Here is a 26,374-nt window from a genome sequence, read left to right as displayed (position 1 = left end):
ACATAATAACCATAGAGAGGTTTGGCCTTCTGGCAGCATGAGGTGTCTTGTTCTTGCAATTTGCGAAGTCTCATCTTACAGTAATACTTACATATTTAAACAGCATTTCCTTCTAGTTAATTTGTATTGCTAATAAAGTCAAGATGAAGCTGGTTCATGTTATTTTAACTAATAAGTGAGAGATGAAAGAGTAGTCTTGATTTTTTCCCCTCTTTTTTATTCAGGTGGTGAATGGAAAACTCGTTATGAGGCACAACTTGAATTGAATGATCAGCTACAAAAACAAATTGTATCTCTACAAGAGAAAATGAAGAGAGTCCGTGGAAATCCTTCAGGTCCAAAAGTAATCATAGTGTTTTATAAGTTGAGTTAAAACAGATAAAATAACACTTGTTTATGTCTGCTTTGTTATAGATAGACTATCTTCTATTCGTGTTTATGAGCGAATGCCAGTGGTAAGTAAAAAAAAAGTTAAGCAAAGTGAACAATTGAAGGAAATTATGTACATTTTCCCGTAGATAGATTCCAAACAAAAGTTTAATGATTGAGGCAAGATCCAAATGAAACATATTCAGAGATGCTGTTCTTGCATATGAAAAATGCAATAACGAGCTATCAGCTTAATCTTCCTCTTATAAAGTGAGACATGGATGCTGGTACAGGTGCAAACAAACAAAAGGGAAGAAATGAAATCTCAGTGGACAGGCTGTCTGAAAATGTCTCTTCCTTGCATCTGAAGAAGTCTGTTTAACATAAAGTATGTATTTTTATATATATTCTTCATATTTAAAATGTACCCCTCTACTTTCTTTGTATATACACATATGCACACATTTCCATATATGCACTTATGCACACATGTTATATATCCATACACAAATACTTTAAAAATGTGTAAAATCCAATAGGTAACTCATGAAATTACTTCACAATGAACAAAAAAATCTCATTAGAGTGACCCATCCTTTTTTTTTTTTTGCTTGCCCTTGTTAACATCTTGCCCCTCTTTGATAGTACATTTTAATCTCTGATAAATTTATATGTCTTACATTGTACAAAGCCCTTTCAATGGCTTTTCATTCATCTATTCCTTAAAATATAGATAAAGCCCAAAGCATGACTTACGTTAGGCCCAAGATATTCTTAAACATAGGCTTTCCTCAGAACTCTTGCTGAGTTTTTATTTGAGAAACTCTTGGGGAAGAAAACATGGGAGGCTTGTGCAAAAACAAGGATTTTTTTAAAAAATAAAAAACAATGCTCAGCTGAATTTTGAGGATTTAACAGACTGAATTTTTATTCATTAAAAATATTTAATCATATGAATTACTTTCATATCCCTTATCTCAGCCTGGCTGGTAGACTGAGATAAAGTGATATAGATAAAGTTTTATATTATTCCTTTAATGCATGTGACACTGAGTTAAAAGAGATGAAGGTACTATATTTGCTCAGGCTCACACGGTCTGTAGTTGTGAAGACAAATTCTCTTTCTCTGCAAACTGCTTGCACCCATTCCATTACACTGCGGCACACTGCTTATGAGAAATAATATCGCAAAGTTCCTGAACAGCTGTAGATTGAGCACTAGATTGGCAGCTGGAGTCACAGGAATCCTGAGAATGAGAGCGTTTAGGGATGTTTTCTTGAATGACTGCAATCAACCAATAAAGAGAAATCTTTCACTTTTACTAATAATGAATTGAGGACAAAAAGTTTACTTTCCTACCTTTGTGTTATTTGTAACTCAGAGATACTTTTATTTCTATAAGTCTTAGAAGGTAAAAAAAAAGGATATTATTTTTTTTAATTGGAAAAATTAGTTTGTTTTTCTTCATTTTTGCAGTAGAGTTGTGTCTCCCTCTTATGGCACTTAGCAGTTAAATGCACTGAGAATTGTTTTAAGCAGAGTCCTTTTTTAATTAAAAAAAGAATTTTAAAACTATGTACAGGATATGAAACATAAAGTACTTCCTATGAAATGTAAAATATCCTGGCTACTGCTTCTCAATAACCCAGTCCTATTTCCAAAAAACTTGTATCATTGCCTGATATGACATGGTGAAATACTTCATTGTATCTGTAAGAGACATTTAGCTGATTTTCTAACCACTACCTGAAACTTACACTCTGGAATACATTCATATTGGCAAGAAAAAAAAATTCACAATAAATTTGTGTTATTACTGACAAAAATGTTTTCTAAGGGGTTTAGATTCAGAAGCAGAGAATTATGTTCTCTTCAGTAAAAGACTAAGGACATAATAGAGCAAGAATGGGCCCGCATAGCAGGAGGAGAATGAAAGTTCAGTATGAAACTGATGCTTTCTATTCTGTGAATAGATGCCCCTGCCTAAGTATTTAGGTTTTCTTAATCAGTGAAATGCAGAAGGGGTTTTCTGTGCAGTAGGACTTAGAAATCTAGTCAAAAAATTATAATACAAATATCTAGCCAACTACTGAGCAAAAACCAGTGACATTCAAGAGCCCTCTATCTAGTCAAGAGAGCTCTCATCACCAAGTACAGACGATGTATTGTCTTCTGCTTTGACATAAATAAGTTTTGTGAAATATATATGTATAGTATCCATGTACAAAATATTTCAAATTTTATTTGAAGTTGATAAATGAAAGAGCTTAAGTAATTGCTTTTCTAGGCTAGAGTAATGAATTCATATGACTCACAAAATTCTTGACTTTATATTCTATCTTTGCTAGGGACTGTACAGTCTTTAGTTGTAACTTATACTGACATAATTAAAAGATTGAGTTCTGTTAATTTGAACACTGATTTTGAATGACTGCAGACTGTAGGCTTGCTTGGGAGTAACCAAAAGGATGATACTAGTTTTAGATTAGTATAGGTATAACATTTATAATAAGATTTCAAAAAAAGCTATGAAATGTTATTTTCAAACCAGATTGTTAAGGTGGGCTTGATTTTATTTATTATTATTATTATTATTATTATTATTATTATTTTGCTGAATCAGGGGTTGAACTCAGGCCCTGGCACTTGCCAGGGAAGTGCTTATTCTACTGAACCATCTCCCCAGCCCCCTTGATTTTAATATTTTTGAAAAGCTATTTACTTAAATGAGTGAAGTCCTAAATTTTTTTTTTTTTTAATGTATTTGGTACAGGGTCTATAGAGTCTCACTACATAGATTGGACTCGTAGTGATTCTCCTGTTTTCAATCTCCTAAATGCTGGGATTACAGGTACACACTGCCATGCCCAGTCTCAATCGCTGTCTCAGTGTGCGGTGTGCCCCAGGGGCAGGGCTGGCACAGCACAGGGGGGATCCAGCCCTGGCCGCTGCGCACTGCCTAAGCAGGCACTTTAGTCCGTGTAGCTATTTAGCTGGCCCCCAAGTCCTTGTTTTGATAAAGACTAGTTTCAAGTCTTCAACCTATTTTATGTGTGTGTAAGGTTTACATATGTCATCTGAAGCTAGTATAGAGTATATTATTGTTTTAATTTTCTTAAAGATAGGGTCTTGTTATGTATTTCAGGCTAGCCTGGAACTCCTATTGACTATCCTGGCTTAGCCTCCTGTGTACTGGGATTACAAGTGTGCTACCATCCCTGGGTCTACAGTCTATTATTTTCATAGTGTCTTTTAGTAATGTAATCTTAAAATATTGGGCTGGGGATATAGCTTAGTAGCACAGGCACCTACCTAGCAAGTGCAAGGTTTTAAGTTTCATACCCAGTGTCCCTGCCCCCCAAAATTTAATTTTAGTATAATGTATCAGTTAAGGGTTATATTTGGCTGGATGTAAGAGAATGAGTTGAACAAGTAAGGTGTGCCTCTCCCCTACACACGCACATGTAACAGGAAATATGGTTTGCAGTCAGGGTTGGTACAGTGACACTATGACACTATGAGTCCAGGAGCCTCCTGACTTTCTACTTTGTTATCTATTTGTAAATGACTTTTGACATAAAAACTCGTAAGTTGGTTGCTTCATTTTGTTATCTGATCCATGTTCTTATTCAAGGAAAGAAATAGGTGAAGGGAAATGGGCAAAGGGGAGACTGGTCATGCATTCTTTCAAGAAATTTCTAGGGTGCTGCAGTGAGCAATTTTCTCTCACAGTTCACTAGTTAGAACTATACTTTCTTTATGTACAAGAGATGTTGTAAATATAGTACTTTATGAGGGTAAATAGGAAGAGGAGGAAAAAGATAGGAGGTTTTCAATTATGCCTCTGTGCCATACAAGGTCAGTCACATGAATGGCATACTATTTCTTTTGGCATATTAAAGTATTGTAGATTATTTGAAAAATTAAAGACAAAAATAAAAAAGAAAATAAATGAAAAATTAAAGATAACAATACCTTTATCTTTAATTTAAAAAGAACAACAATAAATAAATAAGGCAAAAATTACAAGAAAGGAACAAAACAGGACTCTACTTAGTTTTTGTTATTTTCAATATTATAACCTCACTACATGGACAATCTTATATCCTGTACTAATTAGGACAATTAATCATTTTTGTTTATATATTAGGAGCTACATTTTATTCTACTGTATTAAATGAGCAGTTTTTTACTTTTGTCAGTATTTGAACAGTTTAGATTGTTTTTGTTTTAATTCTGTTTTTTGTCAACTTTTATGTTTTAATGTTACATGCTTACAATACTTGATGATTATATTTCTTATGGTGAGTTAGCACATAACGTCTAACGCACATAACACATCCTGATTCTTTTTTCATGCCTTCCCCGCCTCTTGTTCCCTGCTCCTCCCAGTGTAAATATATCACTGTGGTGTGATGTTTTTAATTTTGCTTATCTCTTGTTCCTCTTTCATTTGTGAAAAGTTTCTTTTTCTGTTTCCTATTTTCTTTTACTTACTTTTATTTGAATTTTACATTTCTCATATAAGAAAACTTTTATGTCTGACTAACTTCATTTAACATGGTCTGAAGAGGCATCCAGTTTCCCACAAATAACTCAAGTTTGTCCCTTATGGTGGCATAGGACTCCACTGTGTATAAATACCACACTTCGTTTATCCATTCATTTAGGGATGGACATACAGGCTGCTTCCAAGATGTAGCTATTTATAAACTGTGCTGTTGTCATCACAGGTATGCATGACTCACTGCTATATGATGTGTTTAACTCTCAGGAAGATAACGAGGACAGGAATATGTAGGTAGAGTGGAACTTGCAGTTTTAGGATTTGAAGAATCTCCATACTAATTTCCATGTACTAGTGCCTGTACTAGCTTACATTTGCAGCAACAATGTAGAGGGTTTATTTTTTTCTCACAGCCTCTCCAACATTTATTATTAGTTAATTTCTTGATGATAGCCATTCTTTCTGGAGTAAGCTAGAATCTCAGTGTTTTAATTTGCACTTTTCTGATGACCAATGATAGGTAATAGGGTTTTTTTTGTTTGTTTGTTTTAAAAGTTGGATCTTTGGGTTTTTAAATTAAGCTTATTGTATATTTTAGGTATCCAAAATGATTACATTAATTCTAGGAAATTTGTATCTGTACATGATTTAATTTGATTCTTTTTTACTCAGTCCTTAAGCCTCCTGTCAACCACTCTTCCCTTCCTTATTTGCAAATGTTTTATTTCCATTTTTCCCTTTTTTTCTTTCCCCTCTCTTCCTTTCCAACCCTTTCCCTCCCTAGTTCCCCTTCCCACTTGAATATTGTCTTATTTCACAATATCTGTTATACATTTTGGTCTTTATTTACACTTTTGGCTTTTCACACCAGAGAAGCAATGCAATATGTACATGTCTCTGATTTATTTCAATTAAGAGTATTGCCTTGGTTTGCATCCATTTAGCTAGAAATGTCTCAAGTTTATTCTTTTTATGGTAGAGCAGTAGTCCATTGTATTAAAAAAAAAAAAAACCCTACGCCTTCTTTATTCATTGGTTGATGGACATTTAGGCTGTTTCCAAGATTTACAAAATGCTGCTATAAACATGGGTGTAAATATATCACTGTGGTGTGATGTTTTTAATTTTGCTTACCCAGGAAGGAAATAGCTGGGTCAAATGGGATCTCTCATTCTGGTGTTTTGAGGAATGTCCTGATTTCCACAGGAATTAAGCAAGTCCTTTTCTCCTTAGCCCCACCAGCATTTCTTTTTCAGCATTTGTTATTGGTAGTAGTCATTCTTTCTAGGGTGAGGTAGAATCTCAGTGTTGTTTTAATTTGCATTTCTTGAACAACCAATAATGCTGAACATTTTTTCATATATTTACTGTTTGTACTTCTTCATCTGAGAAGTGTGTATTCATTTTAGGTGCTCATTTTTGGATTGAATCCTTAAATTTGTAAGTCTGATTTTTTCATTCTTTATATATTGTAGATACAAGTCCTTTGAGGAACAGCTGGAAATGTTTATTCTCACACTGAGTTGGCTCTTGACTATTGGTAGTTTCTCTTGCTGTGCAAAACTTTCCTAATGAGGTGAGATCTCAGTTGTTGATTCTTTGTGACAATTCCTGTGCAATTGGGGTTTTGTTCATAAAGACTTTGCCTATAAAATAGTCGTAAAGAGTTCTGCCTATTCTATCTTCCAACTGATTTAGTGTTTCTCTTTTAATAGTTGAATCTTACACATTTTGATTTTAGTTTAGTTCATGGTGTTATATAGGGGTGTAGTTTTTTATCTTCAGCATGTGGAAAGCTAGTTTTTCTGGCACCATTTATTAAAGAAGCTGTTTGCTTCCAATGAAGGTTTTGGCACCTTTTTCAAATATAGGGTAGTATGTGTGGAGTTGTTCCTGCATCTTGGGATCTGTTCCACTGAACCACAGGTCTGAAGTTTTTCTTGCCAGTATATTGTTTTTATCACAGTAGCTCTGTAGTATAATTTCAAGCCAGGGATTTTGAAGCCTCCTACCTTGGCTTTTTTGCCCAGAATTATCTTTGCTATTCTGTCTATTCTGGTTCCAAATGAATTTTAGGAATGTTTTCTCTACTTTTGTGAGATATGCTCCTGGAATTTTGATTGGGACTACATTAAATCAATTTTGGAAATATGGTCATTATAAGTGTCATTGTATTGGTTCTTCCTACCCAAGAGCAAGAGATACCTTTCTAGGGCCAGCCAAATAGTTCAGTGGATTAAAGTGCCTGCAAACAGACACAGGGGCTGGGGGTTTGATCTCCAGGCCTGCAGTACTGGCCCCGCCCCTGGGGTGCACTGAGATGGCAATTGAGAACTCAGTGTGATGGCACACCTGTAATCCGAGCTCTTGGGAGACTGTAAACAGGCGGATCACTACAAGTCTGATCTAGCAGTGAGACCCTGAACACCTTGTAGATCCTTCCCTAAAGTAAAAAAGAGATACGTTCCATTTTCTGATATCCTCTTCAATATTCTTTTTCAGAGTACTGTAGTTTTCAATGTAGCAGTGTTTTATTTCCTTTGTTAGATTGATTCCTAGATATTTCATGTTTTTGGATCATGAAAAATGTTTCCCTAATTTTGCAGTGAGTTTGTTATTCATGTACAAGAAAACTGTTCAGTTTTGAGCGTTGACTTTGTATCCAGTTATGCTACTGAATTTAGTTATTAAATCCATAAGTCTTTTGCTGGAGTTTTGGATCTCCTATGTAGAATACCATTTCATACTCAAATAATGAAAGTTTAACTTCTTCCAACATTTTGGCCCTAACCTTCTAAGGTCAATTAAGACTCAGGACATATGAGAACTTGTACTGTAACGTCATGTACCTCGGTAGTGTCCCAAATTTTCTGATCAAGAAGATTATGGGGCCAAAGAGGAAAGTGATCGATGACGTAGAGTGGGCCTAAGGAGAGTCACATGGGGAGAAGACACTCTCTCAGGCTTTCACAGAGAGCACATTGGCCAAGCAATGGTCGTGACTCATCCACATGGCTGCACTGATGAAGGTTCTACAATCTGAGGTACAGGATCTCAGGACAAATCCTGAGGGCATTTCACTGACCTTCTCAGACCAAAAAGCTACAACTCTTGTTGCATAGGTCCTGCTTTACCTTGGTCTTGACCATCCAGTAGAAAAGTATGAAGTCGAAATATAAGAAATAAAGCCATGCTGTTAAGTTGAGCTGTGGGGGACTCAGGTCAATAATTTCTGACATTGCCAGTTAAATATAAGACCCAATGCTATTATAGGCTACTGGACTCTTTTAGAATATTTTGCTGAGTTTACACACCTATAATATTCAATAACGGAACTTAGAAAAAATGGGGTATACCGATGAATGTCCATTTTGTATCTGTGTATTCAAAGAGGTTGGGATAGATATATAGTTGCATTCTCTTAATGAATAGAATGATTTGTTCTAATGGTGTTTGTAAATAGGATCACAAGTCCGCATCTTGTACAGCAATTAACCACTAAGAAGAATATATGCAGTGTATTATTTGTTGAAACTGTCCTTCCGATATGATTTGAAACTGTCTCATTGCTATCTGTTTGTCAATAAAACTTTGGAAAAAAAAAAAAAAAGAAAGTTTAACTTCTTCCTTTCCTATCCTTATTTCTTTCTCTTATCTAATTGTTCTGGCTAAAGCTCTAGGGGGACTAACACCTTCTAGCAGAATTTGAGATTCTCAGGGAGGGAGTACTGAGACAAAGAACTTCTCTGGGTGGCCCATGTTTATTTGGTTTTCAAACAAAAGAATGGGATTACTGAAGAAAGTGCAGGAATCTGAGCAGGACCTTGGGAGTCAGTTCAAGGACATCTCCAAGTAATATATTATGTTAATTTAGGAGAACTATTTTGTCTCCAGGAAGACCTTCACCACAGAAATGAGATGCCTGTGGTACAGTCTTTATCTAGTTAATTAAGGTTGGAGGCAAGTGTCCTCAGCTATGGCCTTGTTTGTCTTTTGAGGCATTGTGGCATCATAGACCACTACGTGCCTCAGCTGGGACCAGTGAATCATAGAGGTTCACTTATTATGAGTCTGCTGCACCTTGTCTGGTGATGTCTGGTGAGCCTAGGACAGACTCACAAGTAAACATAGAAAGCCAATTGATTAATTTTAAGTCCTGCTTAGAGCTGCTTCGTAGTGGTTTCCCTCAGTGTTGGGTATTAATTTGTCATAGATGGTATTTATCACATTGAAAATTACCATCTATTCCAATTTTCTGTAGGGGATAGATGCAAAAGAAGCATATGAAAAAAGTTGACTCTGAAAACAGAGACTTGGAATCATAAGTGTCACTTAAACTGATGTTATTTTTATCCTTGGTGCCATTGAAATGGTATATTACAGTTATTGATTTCCATATGTTGAATCATTTCTGCATCATTGGGATAAATCCTGTTTGGTCATGGCATATAATCGTCTTGATAATTTGCTGCATTCTGTTTGTTAGTATCTTACCTCATGTTCTATACGTTCTCTTTCTTGGTTGAGTCCTTCTCTGGTTTTGATATATGGATAATGCTTATTTCCAGAATGAATTTGGGAATATTGCTTCCTTTTCAGTTTCACTGAAAGTTTTAGAAGTAGCAGTTTCCATTTATGTTGGTGAATTGAGACCATTAATATTGATGGCTATAACTCATATATTTTAACTTTTCCTCATCATATTATTCCTTGTGGTTTGGTCAACTCTAAATTTCTTGTAGACTTCAGCAAGAAAATTCATCAGGGCCTAAGCTTTTCTTTGTTCGTAGGTTTTAAATTACATCTTCAATTTTATTGCCTGATATTGGTTTATTTAGATTTTTTTAAAATCTTCTGTATTCAGCTTTGGTAATTCATATGTATCTTCTGCGTTTTCCATCTTATTGAATACAAATTCTCATAGTAGGCATAGATGATCTCCTGGCTTTCTGCAGGATGTGTTGTGATTTCACCATTTTCACTCCTAATTGCATGGATTATGTCTTTCCTCTTTTTTTGATAAGGTTTTTTTTGATTAATGGATTTGTCCACTTAGTCTTTCAAAGAACCAGATGTTCAATACATTGATTTTTTGCATTATTTTCTTAGTTTTCATTGTATTAATTTCTGCGCTGACCTTTATAATTTCCTTCCCAATACAAGTTTAGGGCTTCACTTGTTCTCCTTTATCTAAAAGCTTGAGGTTCAATGTTGTTTATTTGAACCTCTTCCATTTTTCTGAAATGCAAATTCAGTGCTATAAATTTCCCTCATAGGACTTTTTTTTTATAGCCCATAAGTTTGGGTGTGTTGTATTGGTATTAATGTTTGATTGTAGAAACTGTCTAATATATTCTGTAATTTCATGTTACCCATTGTCTTTTTCAGGAGGGTTTTGTTTAGTTTCTCTATGTTTATGAAGTTCTTTTGCTATTGATTCCTAATTTCTTTACACTATGGTCTGATAACATGCATGAGATAATTTCAGTTTCTTTGCATTTACTTAAGCATGTTCTATGAACTGATATGTGATCTGTTTTGGAGCCTGTTCTGTGTGCAGCTGAGAAAAATCTGTATCCTGATGTGGGAGAACACTTTATATACATCTTCTAAGTCCATTGTTCAAAAGTTTGGTTCAGTTCTAATATTCCATCCTTGAATTATTTTCTAATTGATATGTCCTCTTCTGACAATGGGCTATAAAGGTGTCCCCATTGCAATTGTATTAGTGTTTGATTTTTCATGTTTGTGAATATTTGTTTTGTGTAGTTGGGGGAGCTAGTATTTGGTGCATATGTGTTTATATTGTTATCACTGCCTCTTGGTTTGTTCTCTCAATCTTGGCTTGAAACCCATTCTGTTTGCAAGTGGAATAGCTACTGCTACTTTTTCTCTAGGCTTGTGTTGCTTGAAGTATTGTTTTCTGTATTTTGATTTTTCAGCCTATAAATTTCTTTTTGTATTAAATGTGTTTCTTACATGCAGCATATTGTTGGATCTTGCTTTTTGATCCATCCTGCTAGTCTGTTTCCATCTATGTTGGTGAATTGATACCATTAATATTGATGACTATAACTCATGTATTAACTTATCCTTGTCATATTATTTTCTTTTGTTTGGCTCCCCTTCCCTGCTTCTGTTTAATTGTTTTCTTTGTCTGATGGATTCTTGCTGTTGGGAGTTGTAGCCATCATTATCTCTTCATGGAATGTCTTTGGGACATCTTAAGAGTGCTGGTTTGGGGTTTATTAATTTTCTTAGGTGTTCTTTTTTTGAGAGTATCAGATTTCTCCGTGAATTTGAAACAGTTTTGTGTGGTATGTCTATCTGTGTTGGAGGTAGTGTTTTAGGATTTGATATACTTCACTCCAAGCTCTCTTTGAATTGAGGCTTTGTGTTGAGAAATCGGCTGTGATTCGGATGGGCATTCCTTTATAGGTGACTTGTTTCTTTTCACCAACAGCTTTTTATTTATTTTTTTTTAAATTTGGTACTGGAAATTGAACTTAGTGCCTTGCACTTTCCAGGCAGGTGCTTATACCACTGAGCTGTTTCACCTCTAACAAGAACAGACATTTTGTTCTTGCATTGAATTTCTAGAAACCTTACTACTTAGCACAATAAAGCTACCCAGTCATATGCCTTGCTGTAGATTTTTCTTTTGATCATGGCTAATTATATTTCTATCTGCCCCACTTGTCTGTATTCAAATTCTTTTTCCTTTAAGGAAGATTTCTGCCATAATGTCTGTGGCAAGTTTTATGTCATTTGAACTATCCTGAAGTTTTTGTAGAATTCATTTGTGAATCCATGAGGACCTGGAATTTTCTTAGTTGGTATTTTTTTAATTATTACTTTAATTTTATTACTGATTATTGAGTTCTTCAGGGTTTTTAAATCTTGGTACAGTTTTTTGTAATTTATATGCATCTAGCAAACTATCCTTTTCTTCTGAATTCTCTACTTCATTGGAATACAGGTTTTCAAAGCAGTTTCTAATAATCTTTTGGATTTCAGCACAGTCCTTTGTGTTTTCACCTTTTCCATTTCTAATTGCTTTGACTTAGGTATCTTCTTTTCTTTTGTGGTTGTTTATTGTTTGAATCATTTTGATATACACCAAAGTTTGAGAATCACTATTCTTAAGTGTACATATACTTACAAGTGGTATTTTTATTTATTTATTTTATTTTATTTTATTTTATTTTATTTTATTTTTGTATTTTAGGGGAGGGTCTACAGGATGTTCAGGGTGTCACTACTAGACGGGACTCAGTGATTTGCCTGTTTACAGCCTCCCAAGAGCTGGGATTACAGGGGTGCACCACCGCACCCAGTCTCAGTTGCCATCTCAGTGCACCCCAGGGGTGGGGCTGGAACAACAGGCTGGGGAATCAAACCCCTGTGCCTGCTTGCAGATGCTTTAATCCACTGAGCTATTTGGCTGGCCCTAAAAGTGGTATTGTTAAATCATTTTTTTTCAGATTTTCACTTAATGATAAGGTCTCTTTGGATTTATGATACCCTAGATCTGCAGTTATTTCGTTATGTCTGGAATAAATAAGAAAGGTGATGGAAAATGAGGCTGGTAATATATATATATATATATATATATATATAATAGATAATAATAGATTTTGCATTCATATTAGGGGATGTTAACCTTATATGTGATAAAATTTGTTGAAGTGTTTTATACAGAGCTTAAGTCTCTACCCACCTTCAAGTAGAGAAAAGATTTCCCTGGGTGATTGATAATTGGAACAGAAAATCAATTAGGATCCTTTTGTCATAGTGTAGTTAAGAAGTGATGACTGTTTTAGTTTGGGAAGTGTTATTTATTAATGGACTAAAGGAGACATACATTTTGGAATGATTTCATGAACACTTGGATATTGGGGACATGGAGAGAGGATGTAAGGAAGTTGATCATTCTGGTTTAGATAATTTGGTGGATTACAATGAATAGGAGTATAGAAATTAGAACCGGTTGCGGTGGTAGGAAATGATGAATTTATCAGTGCTTGTGTATATTACACAAGTGATTCCGGTAAGCAAGTGGAAATAGTTTTAGACTATGGAAAGTTGTTTCTGAAAATAGAGACTTAGAATCATAAATGTCACTTGAATTCATGAAAATATAAGAGATTGTTCAAGAACAGTTATATAATCAGAAAAATAGGATTGAACATGAAGACATAGGGCAATATTAAAATTAGAGATGTTAGCTAAGGAGATGTTTTTGGTGTGGATAATTGAGAAGCAAACATACTGAGAATATTGAGGAGGAGAATTGTTCCCCTCCTGGATGAGAGGGACAAGTGGAAGGGTATAGCATCATAGAAGCTATGGAAAATGACAGTTTTATGAATGTTGAGCAAGAGAATATTCTCCATAGTACTTTGGGCATAAGGGGTGGGTCTAGAGTTCAGAAAAATTATGTAAAGTGAACAAGGACCAATTAGAGGATAAGACGTTGGAGAAAACATTAAGTAGTGGAAGATTAGGGGTGAGAAAATGGAGTGAGTATAACTTATTTTACCTAAAAACAGTTCTTTGAATCAGACTGTCCTGGCTTAAATTCAGACTGGCACAATGAGAAAATTACTTCATCTCTGTGAGGCTTAATTTTCTTCTATGTAAAATAGTTAATTAAACTTTCTTGCAAAGTTGGGAATATTATTAGAGATATAAAGCTAAATTGCACAGTGCCTGACACAGTTCATGTTATTTTTCTTCTCCCCTACTTTGATAAAAGAGAAACAAAACTTCATTAAAACAAGCCTGCTGTGAAATTAACCTTAACCCACTTGGAAAAAATAGGAACAAGGGTAAGGCTCAAAGTGTACAATGTCTTTTCATTTACTAAGCTGTACTGTTACATAACTTGTGAGTATTCTGGTACCTTCCCAAAACTACAGTAAAATCTTGTGGTTCTTAATATATCCAGAAAGTAGGGGATTCAGCAGGGTATTAACACTTTTAATTAAAAGCACAGAACCTTTACTTCCCTTTCACTAGCTGGATGTATGTTTTCTAGTTTCTTCTATTTGCAGTCACTAGCAAACATTGTCACTAATGTTTCCTCCAAGGCTTTCCAAGTTGTATCTAGCAAAACTAATTTAAGCTGTTCACTGAAAGATGTGAATCTCAAGAAATTGAAATAACTAAAAGTTCAAACTAACCAGGCTTTGTTATCTCTAATCAACATTAGCTGTCTGAGGGGTTCTTGCTTGGTACTCTCAGCTTCTTCATTCATTTCTGGTTAGGAGATGAAATTAAAGTGTCAGCTGAGCTTATTCAAATGGTAGCTCCCAGAACATGGCCTACCTACAGTGTTTCAGTGCTTTATTGTTATTTCTAGTATATAGTTTGATGTCTTCTTTCTTGCATTAGCTTAGGTGGGCCCACTGGTGCTCGGTTCCTATCGTGCTATACCATGAACAGAAAAGATGATTGATTGGTCTTATTTTCTGCTTCCCTGCACTATTGAGCACAATCATGTGCTTAGTTGCCTGTTAATGTATAGAGCTATGTTTCCTTGATTTTCAAACTATAAAATCATATAGAGCATCATTTAAAATATCTATTCTTGAGCTAACCCCTGGAGACACTTATCTGGTAGGTCTGACGTAAGACCTAGACACTTGAAATCTTTAGCAGGCATTTCAACATTTTCTGTTGCAAAACAATATGAAAGAAACAAATTTAGGGGATCTATGTCCCTCAGAAAATATATGCAAGACAGTTTGTTGTAACAAGAGTTTTCTTGTGTTTCTCCCTGTCATTAGTGTTCCCATCATGTATTCCCCTGCTTCCCAGGCAGCATGAATCCTTCCAGGGAGATGTCTCATCAGCGTATACCCAGTCAGATGGATACAGATGAAGAAATCCATCCTGGAAAGCTAACAAGGCTAGTTGGTGATGGGAGAAATATCGAGTCAGAAAAATATCATCTAGGGAAATATTTAGTCTTACCTCAAGCATTCTTTGGAAGACTCTTGATCGATTTATAGAAAATCAATTCACAGGAAGTCAATTTGCTGAAATCCGAATTCTTAAAAGTGATCTGGTAAATTTTCAGTAGTGTTTTAAGAAATGTTCAATATATTAAAAACCCTCAACATGTGAAAATGGCTTAGCATTTAGTATCCTCATTGAAAAAATACATTCATAAAAAGAATACATTCAGATTATATGTTCACATATAAGAAGATTTTCATGAAAGAAAATTTTTAGTTAATTGATACATTTGAAATCCTAGGTAAATTGGTCTCTTAAGTGAGTCTTTTATAAATTGCCTTTGAAATAATAAATTTAGTTGTGAGGGTTCTCTTCCAAAATACATTTAGCTGTTTATATGGCTGACCAGAGGACCCCTCTCCCTGCCCTGCTTAGCCATACAAGCTTGAAAGAAGAGATGGTTCCAAGATTTATAAAATTATTTTAAACTACTGGGCCATTCTTTTTATCAAACATTGGCCCTTCACAGAAGCAAAACACATCCCTTATCATTCTCTACTTTGGTCTTTTTTATCTTCTACACACTGACTTCCGGTCTCATCGCTAACTGACATACTGTCTTTTCTTCATCCTAGTGTTCTGTATCATCTTGTAGACTGACTTTCATTCTGCTCCTAAAGGATTCAATTTGTTTTTAGTCAAGCTGCCTCATGGACACACAGATCCCTTTGGGCTTTCTATGACCTATCTCTTTACTGTGTACCTAACAAGTCGTGGTCCCACTAAGCTCATGTTGGTCATTTCCACCTTTAGAACCTTCATAGGAATCTTCTCAAAGTAATACATTTTAAAACCTGAAAATCAGGCATTAAAGTTAATGACAGAGAAATTTTTGATCTCATCAATATATTTTATTTGAAATATATCAACAACATAGTGAAAAATTAGTGAAGGGATTTTGTATTTTTAAAGTGTAGTACTAACAAAATAAGAAGTAGGATTCTCACTATCTACTCTAGCAGATGTACCATCAGTTGATTTTGCCTCCTGACATATTCTCTTTTAGACCTCACTAAATCTGTTTTGCCTAAAGATCAGTAGGGTCATTGGAAACAGGTACAACTTCAAATGAGGTAAGGGTAGTTTTTATATATAAATCTAGTAACAGTATTGTCCACAAGGAGGCGCTTGGTAATTAAACATACAGAATGCTGTGTTCTTTCATTGTTGGAGTTACCGTTTTTTGAAGTACAGTACTCTCTATTTGGTATCCAAGACTAACTAAATTATACTTTTGTGTTTTTCTCCCATAACACTTCAGCAAAGTAATGATTTTTATACTTACCGTTTTCTTTTAGTTTTTTTTTTTTTTTTCCCCTTGTCTTCCTTTCCCTCCTTTTGTTCCTTCTCCTTCCCCTCTTCTTTTTTCTTGCTTTTGGCACTATGGCACTTGCTATTTCACTTTTTCTTCTTATTCATGATTTTTGTGGTACCAGGGATCAAACTCAGGACCTTGTGCTTGTCAGGCAGGCACTTATGCCACTGAGTTATGTCCCTGGCCCAATTCATGTGTTCATTGACAGTTTTTTTTTTTAATTTTTCTTTTTTAAAATGTGGTCTTTAGTATAGTAAATAATATTGGTTAAGAAAAATAGGTGGCCAGTAAAGTTTTCTTTCTTTCTGAGATGGAGGAGTGAGATTTAAAAAATTTAAATCCTAAGTAAATTTTATTTCAAATGTGTAATAATGTCCTAAAATTTATTTTTATCCTGTATTGCAGTCTGCTTTTCAAAAATGAACTTGTAAAGCCAATGAAAACAAGAACCTAGATGAAATACAAAACTACATAAAATACTTAAAACTGATTAGTATCAAAGTCAGCTCTTTTATGAAAGAAGAATTACATTTTTGTATGTGATTTGGAGGTGGTGCTAATTTCTGGTAGCGCCTCTAGTTTCAATTTGTCTTCCCAGGCTGCAGTTTCCTAGTATAGCAACACAGATTATATAGTCAGATAAAATCCACTCCTTGGAATGGTCAAGAGCATTAAGAGTTTTACAGTAAATTAGAAGTAATGAGGGAATCTGTACCTCTGATAAAATTGTTCCTGTCTCATAATCCATATACTCTTTGAAGTGTAAATATAAAAAAATGATATCTCACCAGATAAGACATTTAAACAAATTTATAAAGGATCATGGCTGGAGGAATAGTAATTGAAGGTGAGGAAGCAATAATGAAGTCACAGAGAAGGCTGTCAGTGACAGCAAGGCAGCTGTTTTCTAGACCTGTCTAGCACTTCAGAGCTTGGTAATGTCAGTTATGGAAAATGGTCATGATAAGAACAGTGAGCCGTTGGTCACTCTGCCCTATGCCACTCCATGTAATCAAGATGCTCTCCTTCTGCCAGGAGTCTGCTTCCTGGAGAAAATAGACTGCCATAGCTCTGGTTGAGTGCCTCAGACACAGGAAAGGGCAAGAATGAGACAGGTCTAAGAAAGATAGAATCAACTGAAAGTTTGCTACCTGAATGATGGAATTCTCAGCTCTGTTCCTCTACTTTGTTACTGTAAAACCTCAGCTAATACTAAACTACCAGGTTCAAAGTCAGAGCCTTATTACATTGAAACGTTGAAATATCCTTTAGACAGTGTGCCCAGATGGTGCACCTCATAGACTTCCCAGTGACTTCCTTGGGAAGATCAGCTGACTGAGTACCATACATGTTGGGCTTTGAGCCCTACCAAGTGCTTCCCAAGGACTGTTCCCTTTGTATGACCAGCCCAGTAGATACCAAGGCAGAACTGTTCTAGGATTAATGGGCCTCCACTACTGGCTGATTTTGCCTTAAGTTTCCCTGATAGCTTTGCCAACCATTTTGTAGACTGGGCAACAGCCTAGGACACTTTTGCTTCCAGCCAAAATTGAATTGTAATGGAATTATTGTCCCAGCCTCATTCTGCCCCTCCCTATTTCCTATCACATAGGTATTTATGATGATCCATGTACAGTGCATTTAATCCTATCCTGGTATCTCAACTTCTCAGAAGACCAGGTATTAAACTAAGGATAATGAGAGAGATCCAAGAAAGAAGGCATTAAGGTGGGGGTTCATGATTGGGTTGCTCGCAGTGTGCCAGAAGATATGCCGTGATTACTAGACTTGACAGCAATATATCTGTTGCAGAGTGGCAGTTCACTTACTATGACTTCATTGCTAATGACCTTGGAAAATGGCTTAGTGAAGGGAACACTATTGAAGAAGCCATGGGGCAAGCATTTGGAAAAATCCATGAGTCTGCTAAGTTGTGTAAGGATAACGAGAGATTGAGAACTGTTAACAAGCACATAATAGCTAAGTGTGAAGCGAGAGATCCTCAGTGGGATCTTCCCAAGAAGCCTCCACACCAGCAGCAGAAGGGCTGACACAGCAGAACAAAAGGCTGACATCTACACTGTGATAGCTTCAGAGACATTTAGATGATTGTTGACTTCATTGGCTTGGTAGATGCTTCTGAGATTAGTGAAGTACGCTTGTGGGTTGGCCATGGAGGTATGGCCTTATGGTTTATATATGGTCCCTGGCTCCTTCCTCTGGGTCTTTCTCAGTTCTCTGCTTCCTGACTGCCATGTGGTAAACATCTTTCCTCCACTGCACCTTCACCATGATGTATTTTCCTTTGAGTCAGCCTGCCATGGACTACAACCTCTCAAACTGTGAGCCAAAATAAAGCTTTTTTTCCTTTGCAGTTGTGTACATCAGGTTTTTTGCCTCAATGGAAAAGTATAATACCAAGCTGATCTGGCATATGAAGAACAAGGCCAAGATAAACAGGGATCCTACGGACTGTGGCAGCACCTCTGATTAGGTGCCTCTGAGGATATGGACTATACAACTCTTTTGGATCTCATGATCATGTAGCTGGAGAACCTCTTGTACTGGAAATTATGCAGAGGCCTCTCTTCACCAAGGTATCAGGTACCCATCAGTGCTACCTCAGCTCCTCTTCAGGCTTCCAGGCTAGTAAGAGGGTCATTCAATATTATAATTTTTAAAAAAGTAAAAACAGGAGCAGTAGGCTGAGGATGGTCAGTCCAGTAGAAAGCACAGTTTGGTCAATCCAACAGAAAACCTATTTCCCAGACCCTATTAAGAGTTTTCAGAACCAAGAACTGTTGGCTAAATAGAAAGCTAGGATCCTAGGAAGAAAAGCCTTGTATTGCCAGTCCAAATATATATTATGATAATATATAGTGTCTTTTTCCAAAAGATACTTCTGGCTGCTTAAAAAGATGATTACACACTATGGAAAAAGAGATACCTGGATATTTTCAGGGCCAGTGAACACAGAGTCTGACTTACAAACGAGTGAGAGTCTACTGCCGAAGTTCAGACTGTAGTGGGCCCAGTGTTCCTACAGACTCCCCAACCCCTGCAGTAAAAATTTCCTAGTGCATAATTAGAACAGGTATTCTTAGAACCGAAGTAAAACCAATCACGGTTGAGAAGACTATATAGAAGCTTCTAAAACTTGCTTCTCAAATCAAAAAAGAGGGCAAAAGCACTCTTATCCCAGAGAAGACAGCAGGAATTGGTGCCATTATTAAACATGGAAAAAGATGCAGGGATACTGGTGCTTATCATAGCTTTAAGTTGCCAGACTGACCTGTGCAGAAATTAGATGGATCGTGGAGAAGGCTATAGACTGCTACAGACTTAATTAGTGGCATAAACCCAGCTGCATTGCCAGATGTGGTGTCACGGCTTACAGCTAGTTAATAAAGTTTCAGGTTGCATTACTCAGATTTTCTGTCACTGCACACAGTATCTGACATCTACTTAAAGGAGAAAGTCTAGTTTTGGTCCATGGTTGGCTGGCTCCAGAGCATGAACATCATGGCAGAGGTGTCGCAGAGCAGAGCTGCATAGCTCATGGTGCCTGGGGAACATAGGACAGCAACAAAGGAGAGTAGGAGAAGGAATATGTATATTTTTCCATGACCCACACAGAAACACCTAGGAGCATGCATTACTAATCTCTAGGCATTTTTAATCCAATGAAGATGACTTGTCAGGATCACTAGTCACAATTCTCCCCTTGTCATATTCACACCCAATCACATCTTGTTAAACTATACTTAATCACCAAATAAAGACAACAGCAAGTTCACAATTCTACCTCACCTGAAATATAATAATCTCTTCCCCAGAGTTTTATTAGTTAGATCATTTTTCAAAAGTCCAAATCTTTGAGACTCAAATGCATACCTGTGAACCTCTGTAAAAATAAAAAACAGGTTGTATAATTACAAGGTAGAATGGCACAGGATAAACATTCCCAGTCCAAAAGGGAGGAACAGGATGGTAGAAAAGAATTGGACCAAAGAAAGACCAAAGCCCAGCAAGGAAAGTATTAAATCTTGTAACTGTATACCTGACATGTAGCACGCACAATAGTAGATATGTGTTCCAGAGGGTAGCCCTGCCCCATGGCCTAGCAGACTGCGGCTCATATGACCTCTCTCTAGCTAGATCCACTCAGAGCCTCAATGTTTTTTCTGTAGATATTCCATATTCCTGGGATTTTCAACTTTTTGGAGTCTCCACTGCACATTTGCCTTCATTCCCACTTCATACATTGCCCTCAGGGGGGCTCCTTGCTCAGCCTCACAGGCCTGCCTTTGAAATCTGCGTGGAAGATCTTCCTGAGTTCACAACTCTTCCATTTAACAAACAAGTGAAGCCAGTATCGTGAATAATGCCCAAGTTTTCTGCCAGTTCAAGCAGTAGCTGGTTGGCTCATGGCTGCAGCAGCCTCTGAGTGCCTAGATGACTGAGTACAATGGAATGAATCCTAGGGAACCAGTTCCTTAAGAGGCCCTTCTCAAGTGGGCATCCCTGGGATTCTCTCAATTGAAAAATTTGCACTTTTATACCCTGAGGCTGTGGTGGATGGCATCTTGCTGATTCTTGGGATGTCCCAATTCATTCTTGCTCCTCTACCAAATATATTGCTTACATTTTAATGATGCAATCTCTTCAGCAACCATACCTCGCCCCAACTTTACACATGATTTCTTCTGGGCCACAATTTAAGTTTTTCAATTTTCTGCTGTCTTTGCCTTTGATGCTTATTATAAATCTGGCTAAAAGCAGCCAGTAATACTCATACCACATCCTGAATGTTAAGATCTTTTAAAATTTTCTCTGCCAGATAAATTATTCTACCACCTTTTATCTCAATCTCCTGCAGAGTCTCAAAATATGCCCAAAATGTAGGCAAGTTTTTTTCCAAAATATAACACATGTGGCTTCTAGTTCAAATGCCTATGAAGTCCTTATTCCAAACTGAAACCTCCTGAGCCTGGCTTCTGCATTCCTACCAGCATCCTGGTCTTGCAAGCTCTGACCAAAATCGCTCACTAGTGGGCATCTCCAAGTCTTTCCAAAGCCTTCCAGCAAGCCAGTGCCAATGGCTTCTAAACCATATGATCAGATATAGTCACAGCAATAATCTTTGGTACCAGTTTTCCATATTAGATTTCCCATTGCTGGACCTAGTACTTGAGGACATCAATAACATGAAGAAGTTTAATTTGGCTCACAATTTTAGGGAATTCAGTCCATTGTGGCTGGTTCCCTGGCAGAAACATCATGGCAGAAAGGGTGTGGTGAAGTGAAGATGCTCAGCTGCTGCTGTCTGGGAAGTAGAGCAATGGAACAGTACCAGAGAGGAAAGGACAAAGGATCATATTATAGTACTCAGAATATGCTTCTATGAGCCACCCAGAATACCAGAAGCATGTTTTACTACTTTGCTAGTGAAGTTGCGTATCAGTATCAATGTCTTACACAGGTATGGGAGTACAAGCTATTTGGAGAATGCATTTTTTTTTCAACTCCAGTTTCATCACCACCATATATGTCATCAGTCCTTTCATTACAAAAGAAATCAATAAATGAAAATTAATGACTTTTCTTGGGACCATTGGAAAACTTTCCTATCTTAAAATCTGTATAAGTAGATAAATCTAAATAGGCACAAATGAAATCTGCTTACCTGGAATGGAAACTGCTGGGTAGGAACATTTAAATAGTAATTTCGGTAAACTACAGGGGGGAAACTAGGCAAATCTGTTGTTAAAGTTAGGAGACTTTATTCCCTGTCTGTAATTGATAAATCAAGCACCCAGAAAACCACTAAGGTTGAAATTGACCTGAACATTGCTATCATTTAGCTTGACCTAATTGACATTATAAATGATTCCATCCAATAGCAACAGAATACAGTCTTCTCAAGCTCATATGTAACATGTACCAATGCAGGCAACATTCTAGGGCTCCTATTGAACTCTAAGCTTCACAGGGACAGGGGCTGGGTTTGCAGTTCTTAACTTTAGTTATGACTGGCAATGTGAGGTGCTAGATGAATATTCTTGGAATGAATTGGTGAATTGAAGAATTAGGATACAAGACAAAGAATCTAAGCAGGATAGGAATAGCAGTATAACATAGGACTAATTACAAGAATATATGTTTAAAATTTTAAGCTTCAAAAGTTGGAGCTGCAAATCCAGGCAACAAAAACTACTTTTATTATAGAGGCTTATACTCCATTCATGTTCCTAAATCCTTTCTTCATGTCACTTTAATAAATTACAAGAGCTCCCTGTGCTATTCCTAAGCCTAATGTTCCAAGCTTTGTGTACCCATGTCTTTCTCTAGTTATCTTACCTTTTCTTTACTGCTCAAATATTTTGTCACACTCTAATCCTATTAAATAATCATTTTCTTAAACATTTATTTCTGATTCAAGCTTATTATCAGTATGTAGCTCCCCTTGTCCCCATTTTTTTCCTTCTAAATATTTTCCATGTTGGGGATTTTTGTGCTCTAGCCACATTGATTGGTCTCACATTTGGCATTTAAATCATATCACTTTGCATTATAAATGCTATTTTGCATGTGCATATTAGTATGAGCTTCAAGAGTTTTAGATTGTAACTAATTTAGGTCCCTTTTAATTTAAAAATAATTTGTATTCTGGTATATTATTTGTAAATGAACTTCTTTTAGGAATGAGAATATATTTTGCCATTGAAGCAGTAATTTAAAAGGTTAGATTCTTTTGTACATCTCTCAGTGTATTTAACAAATTATGTAACTGATCAATATTACTACAATACCCTAAATTTGGAAGCCTCGCAGCAACAGTCCATGCAGCAGCATTTTAATTCATTTTTGTTACAAGCTAATCATTTCATCAAAAGTTCTTTTTATTTGGGCAGTTTATTTCATAAAGGTTTAATTTTCCATAAAACAGCTCAGTTTAAACTCTTGCATATGTATTGCTTTCATTAATTTTTTTTTTTCTGGAACAAGTTCACATTGAGGGAAGGGAGATGGAATCCATTTGTGATGCCACTGCATGATAAACTTTCAGAGAAGAATAGTGTGAACCGGAGACAATAACCAATCATGTTTGAACAAGGATGTCAATCAAATACGTATGGTAGCAAATCAATTTTAAGGCATTTTTCAGCCGAAATTATTTAAAAAGACATTGTTTTAAGTGACCTAATTATTCTCAGTAAAATCTTTAAAAATTCTAATGGTTATTAACAGTTATTTAAGATAGAATAAGAATAGGTTTAATAAATGAGCTGTGTTTAGGAAGGCATGGGCCCTAAATATTATAGTTTTGTTTTGCAGAGATTTAAATCAGCTGTTTCCATATTTTAAATGTTTCAACTTTTTAAAAATAGATTTAGTGATCTACATCATTGCCAACACAAGTTAAGAAATTTGACTAAATCTTTTATTTAATTCATAAGAATATTAGAAATAATTGGAGTTACCCAAAATTATTAGATACTAGTTTTGAGATTAAAATTTTAAACCAAAGGGTAAATAGGAAGCAGAATGGAGGGTAGATATCTGGAAGTAGAAAAAATGTGTTCAAACTGGGGAACAAAGGAAAGGTGAGGAAGACAGAAAAGAAAAGAAGGAAGAAAGAGGAAAGAGATTTTAAAAAGAGAATGGAATGGAGAAAATGAAAAGAAAGCTTTTGCAAATGGGGTGAGGAAGAAGCTAGAGAGAGAAGGGAAATGGGAAAAAAAAAGAATTAAGACATGTACAGGTATAAATTCCTTATGATGAATGGGATCATTATGTATGGCAAATATGTACTAATAAAATTTTTTTAATTGAAAAAATATAGTGTGTGTAACTATACCACTTAAAAAATTTTAAACCAGGGCTGGCCAAATAGTTCAGTGGATTAAAGTGTCTGTAAACAGGTACAGTGGCCAGGGGTTCAATCCCCGAGCCTGCCAGTACCAGTCCCACCTCTGGGGCACACTGAGAGGGCAACTGAGACTAGGCGTGGTGGCACGCACCTGTAATACCAACTCTTGGGAGGCTGTAAACAGGTGGATCACTATGAGTCCAATCTAGTAGTGAGACCCTGAACACCCTCTAGACCCTTCCCTAAAATAAAAAAGAAATAAAATGTTAAACCAAAGTGGTGTAATGTGTGTATACTTGGGCCCCAGATTAACTTTCTTTACCCTCCCACCAGTGTATTGGTTATAAATAATGTAACTAATGCTATTGTGTTATGGTTTCTTAAACTGCTTAATTCTACCCCTGTTCCTCCTTTCAGTAACTCAGGTACCATGGCCAAATCCTGAGTTAATATGTAATTTATAGCAGAAACCTTTGTTTGATTTGATGAGCATTCCCTTTACCTTCTTCTAGAACAGAACTTCTTTTCTTCTGCAGAGTATCTTCCCCCATCCTTCAATCATATATTTAAAATGGATGCATTTTCACCCATTATCCAGAGATAAGGACTTTATGTAGTCTGACAACCACAGTATCTCTTCTCTACTTATCCCCACAAAAGTTGATTGATTCAGAGCTGAGTATAGGAAACCAAACCATTAACTATGGGCCTCTGGTGAGGTTCATGCAGACTGCAGAGCCCATAGTGTACTTCCTAGGTAGGAGGAAAAGTAGTGTATTAGGCTGAGTGGTATGTATTAACCCTCCCTATCTAGCTATCTTTTTTTCTTTTATTTGGGTCAGAGAATCTTCAGGTTTTCACAATTTGAGTATTTTTGAAGGAATATCAGTAATTCAAGGCTAGAAGCACTTTTACTCATTTGGGTACTATAGTGGAGCTAATCTTTATGGCACACTTTAACAATCTAAAACTACCTGAACAATGGGTAGTAACAGACCAGGTCTCGCAGTAAATCAATGTATTATGTCCTGGGGCTAGGCAGATAGCTCAGTGGTCTAAGCGCCTGCCTGGCAAGCACAAGGACCCGGGTTTGATCCCCAGTACCACATGCTAGGACCCTGGGGGGACTCCCAGTGCTGGGGAGTCTGAGACAGGAGGATTACTATGAGTCTGAGCTGTGTAGCAAGACCTTGTACCAAATAAATACATAAAGACATAAAAGACTATATATATATATATATATATATATATATATATATCCTGTTCATACCCAGAAGGAGGTGAATGTGTTCATTGGATACTGACATAGTCACGGTGGTACAATTCTAATAGCTTTGTAAGACACATAGGATGACCAATGGTGTTGAACATTTTTCATATATTTCTTTGCCACTTGTATTCATTTGAGAAGTGTGTATTCATTTCAAATGCCCATTTTTGGATTGAGTCTTTGAGCTTTGGGGTCATGATTTTTTTCAGTTCTTTATGTTACAGATATAAGTCCTTTGAGGGACAACTGGCTATGATTTTTTCCTATTGCTTAGATTGTCTTTTCTTTCTGTTGGTGATTTCTTTTGTCGTGCAAAAGCTTTTTGCAAGGTGAAATTCCATTTGTTGGTTCTTTGTAGCAGTTTTTAATGTCAGTACCATGCTTATTTTACCACAATAGCTTTGTAGTACAATTTGAAGTTAGAGATTGTAATACCCCCTGACTTGGCTTTGTTGCTCAGAATTGCTTTTGCTGTTCTAGGTCTCTTCTAGTTCCAGATGAATTTTAGGAGTGTTTTTTCTAATTCTATGAGGTATACTAATGGAATTTTGATTGGGATTGCTTTAGATCTGTATAACGGTTTTGGGAGTATAGTCATTTTCACTATATTGGTTCTTTCTATCCATGAGCAAGGGATATCTTTCCACTTTTTTATATCCTCTTAAATAAGTCTACATGATTATTTGGATCTCTCTTTTTGTCTAAGGATAATAACATATGCCTTTCTAAAAGCCTTATATTTTGTAACCTGGACACTATTTACCTGTGCTGCAGTGTTGGCAAATACTATGACTTGCATATGGTTTGTTCCCTCTGAAACTCATGTTGAAATTTTAATTCCATGGCAGGGTTGGAAAGTGTGGTCTTTAAGGTGTGAGGATGTAGTTGAACTAGATCAATACCTTTTTTACAAGAACAAAGTAGACAATAAGTTACCTCTTCTGTATCCCCCAACTTGCCCTTCTGCTGTTCTGCTTTGTTGTGATGTCAGCATGAGGCCTTTACTGGTGCAGCTG

At 36.2% G+C, this 26,374-nt stretch overlaps 1 protein-coding gene across 4 annotated transcripts in view; it reads left to right on the top strand.

Moving 5' to 3' along the window:
- Ccdc169 (coiled-coil domain containing 169) overlaps positions 1–26,374 on the top strand; it is a 59,979-nt gene that overhangs the window by 13,070 nt on the left and 20,535 nt on the right. For 2 of the 4 annotated variants that reach the window (XM_004631138.2, XM_023715107.1), the window contains 2 exons: positions 225–335; positions 415–455. In XM_004631138.2, coding sequence (XP_004631195.1) covers positions 225–335; positions 415–455 — 152 coding nt within the window. Of the gene's footprint in view, positions 1–224; positions 336–414; positions 456–8,917; positions 8,999–26,374 lie in introns of those variants that run through there. The other 2 variants (XM_023715109.1, XM_023715108.1) reach the window with 2 other exon arrangements.

This window comes from Octodon degus, unplaced genomic scaffold (assembly GCF_000260255.1).
Source record: "Octodon degus isolate 3935 unplaced genomic scaffold, OctDeg1.0 scaffold00038, whole genome shotgun sequence".
Classification (NCBI taxonomy): domain Eukaryota; kingdom Metazoa; phylum Chordata; class Mammalia; order Rodentia; family Octodontidae; genus Octodon; species Octodon degus.
Note: the sequence above shows the minus strand (reverse complement) of the source record. Positions and strands in the feature narration are given on the sequence as shown.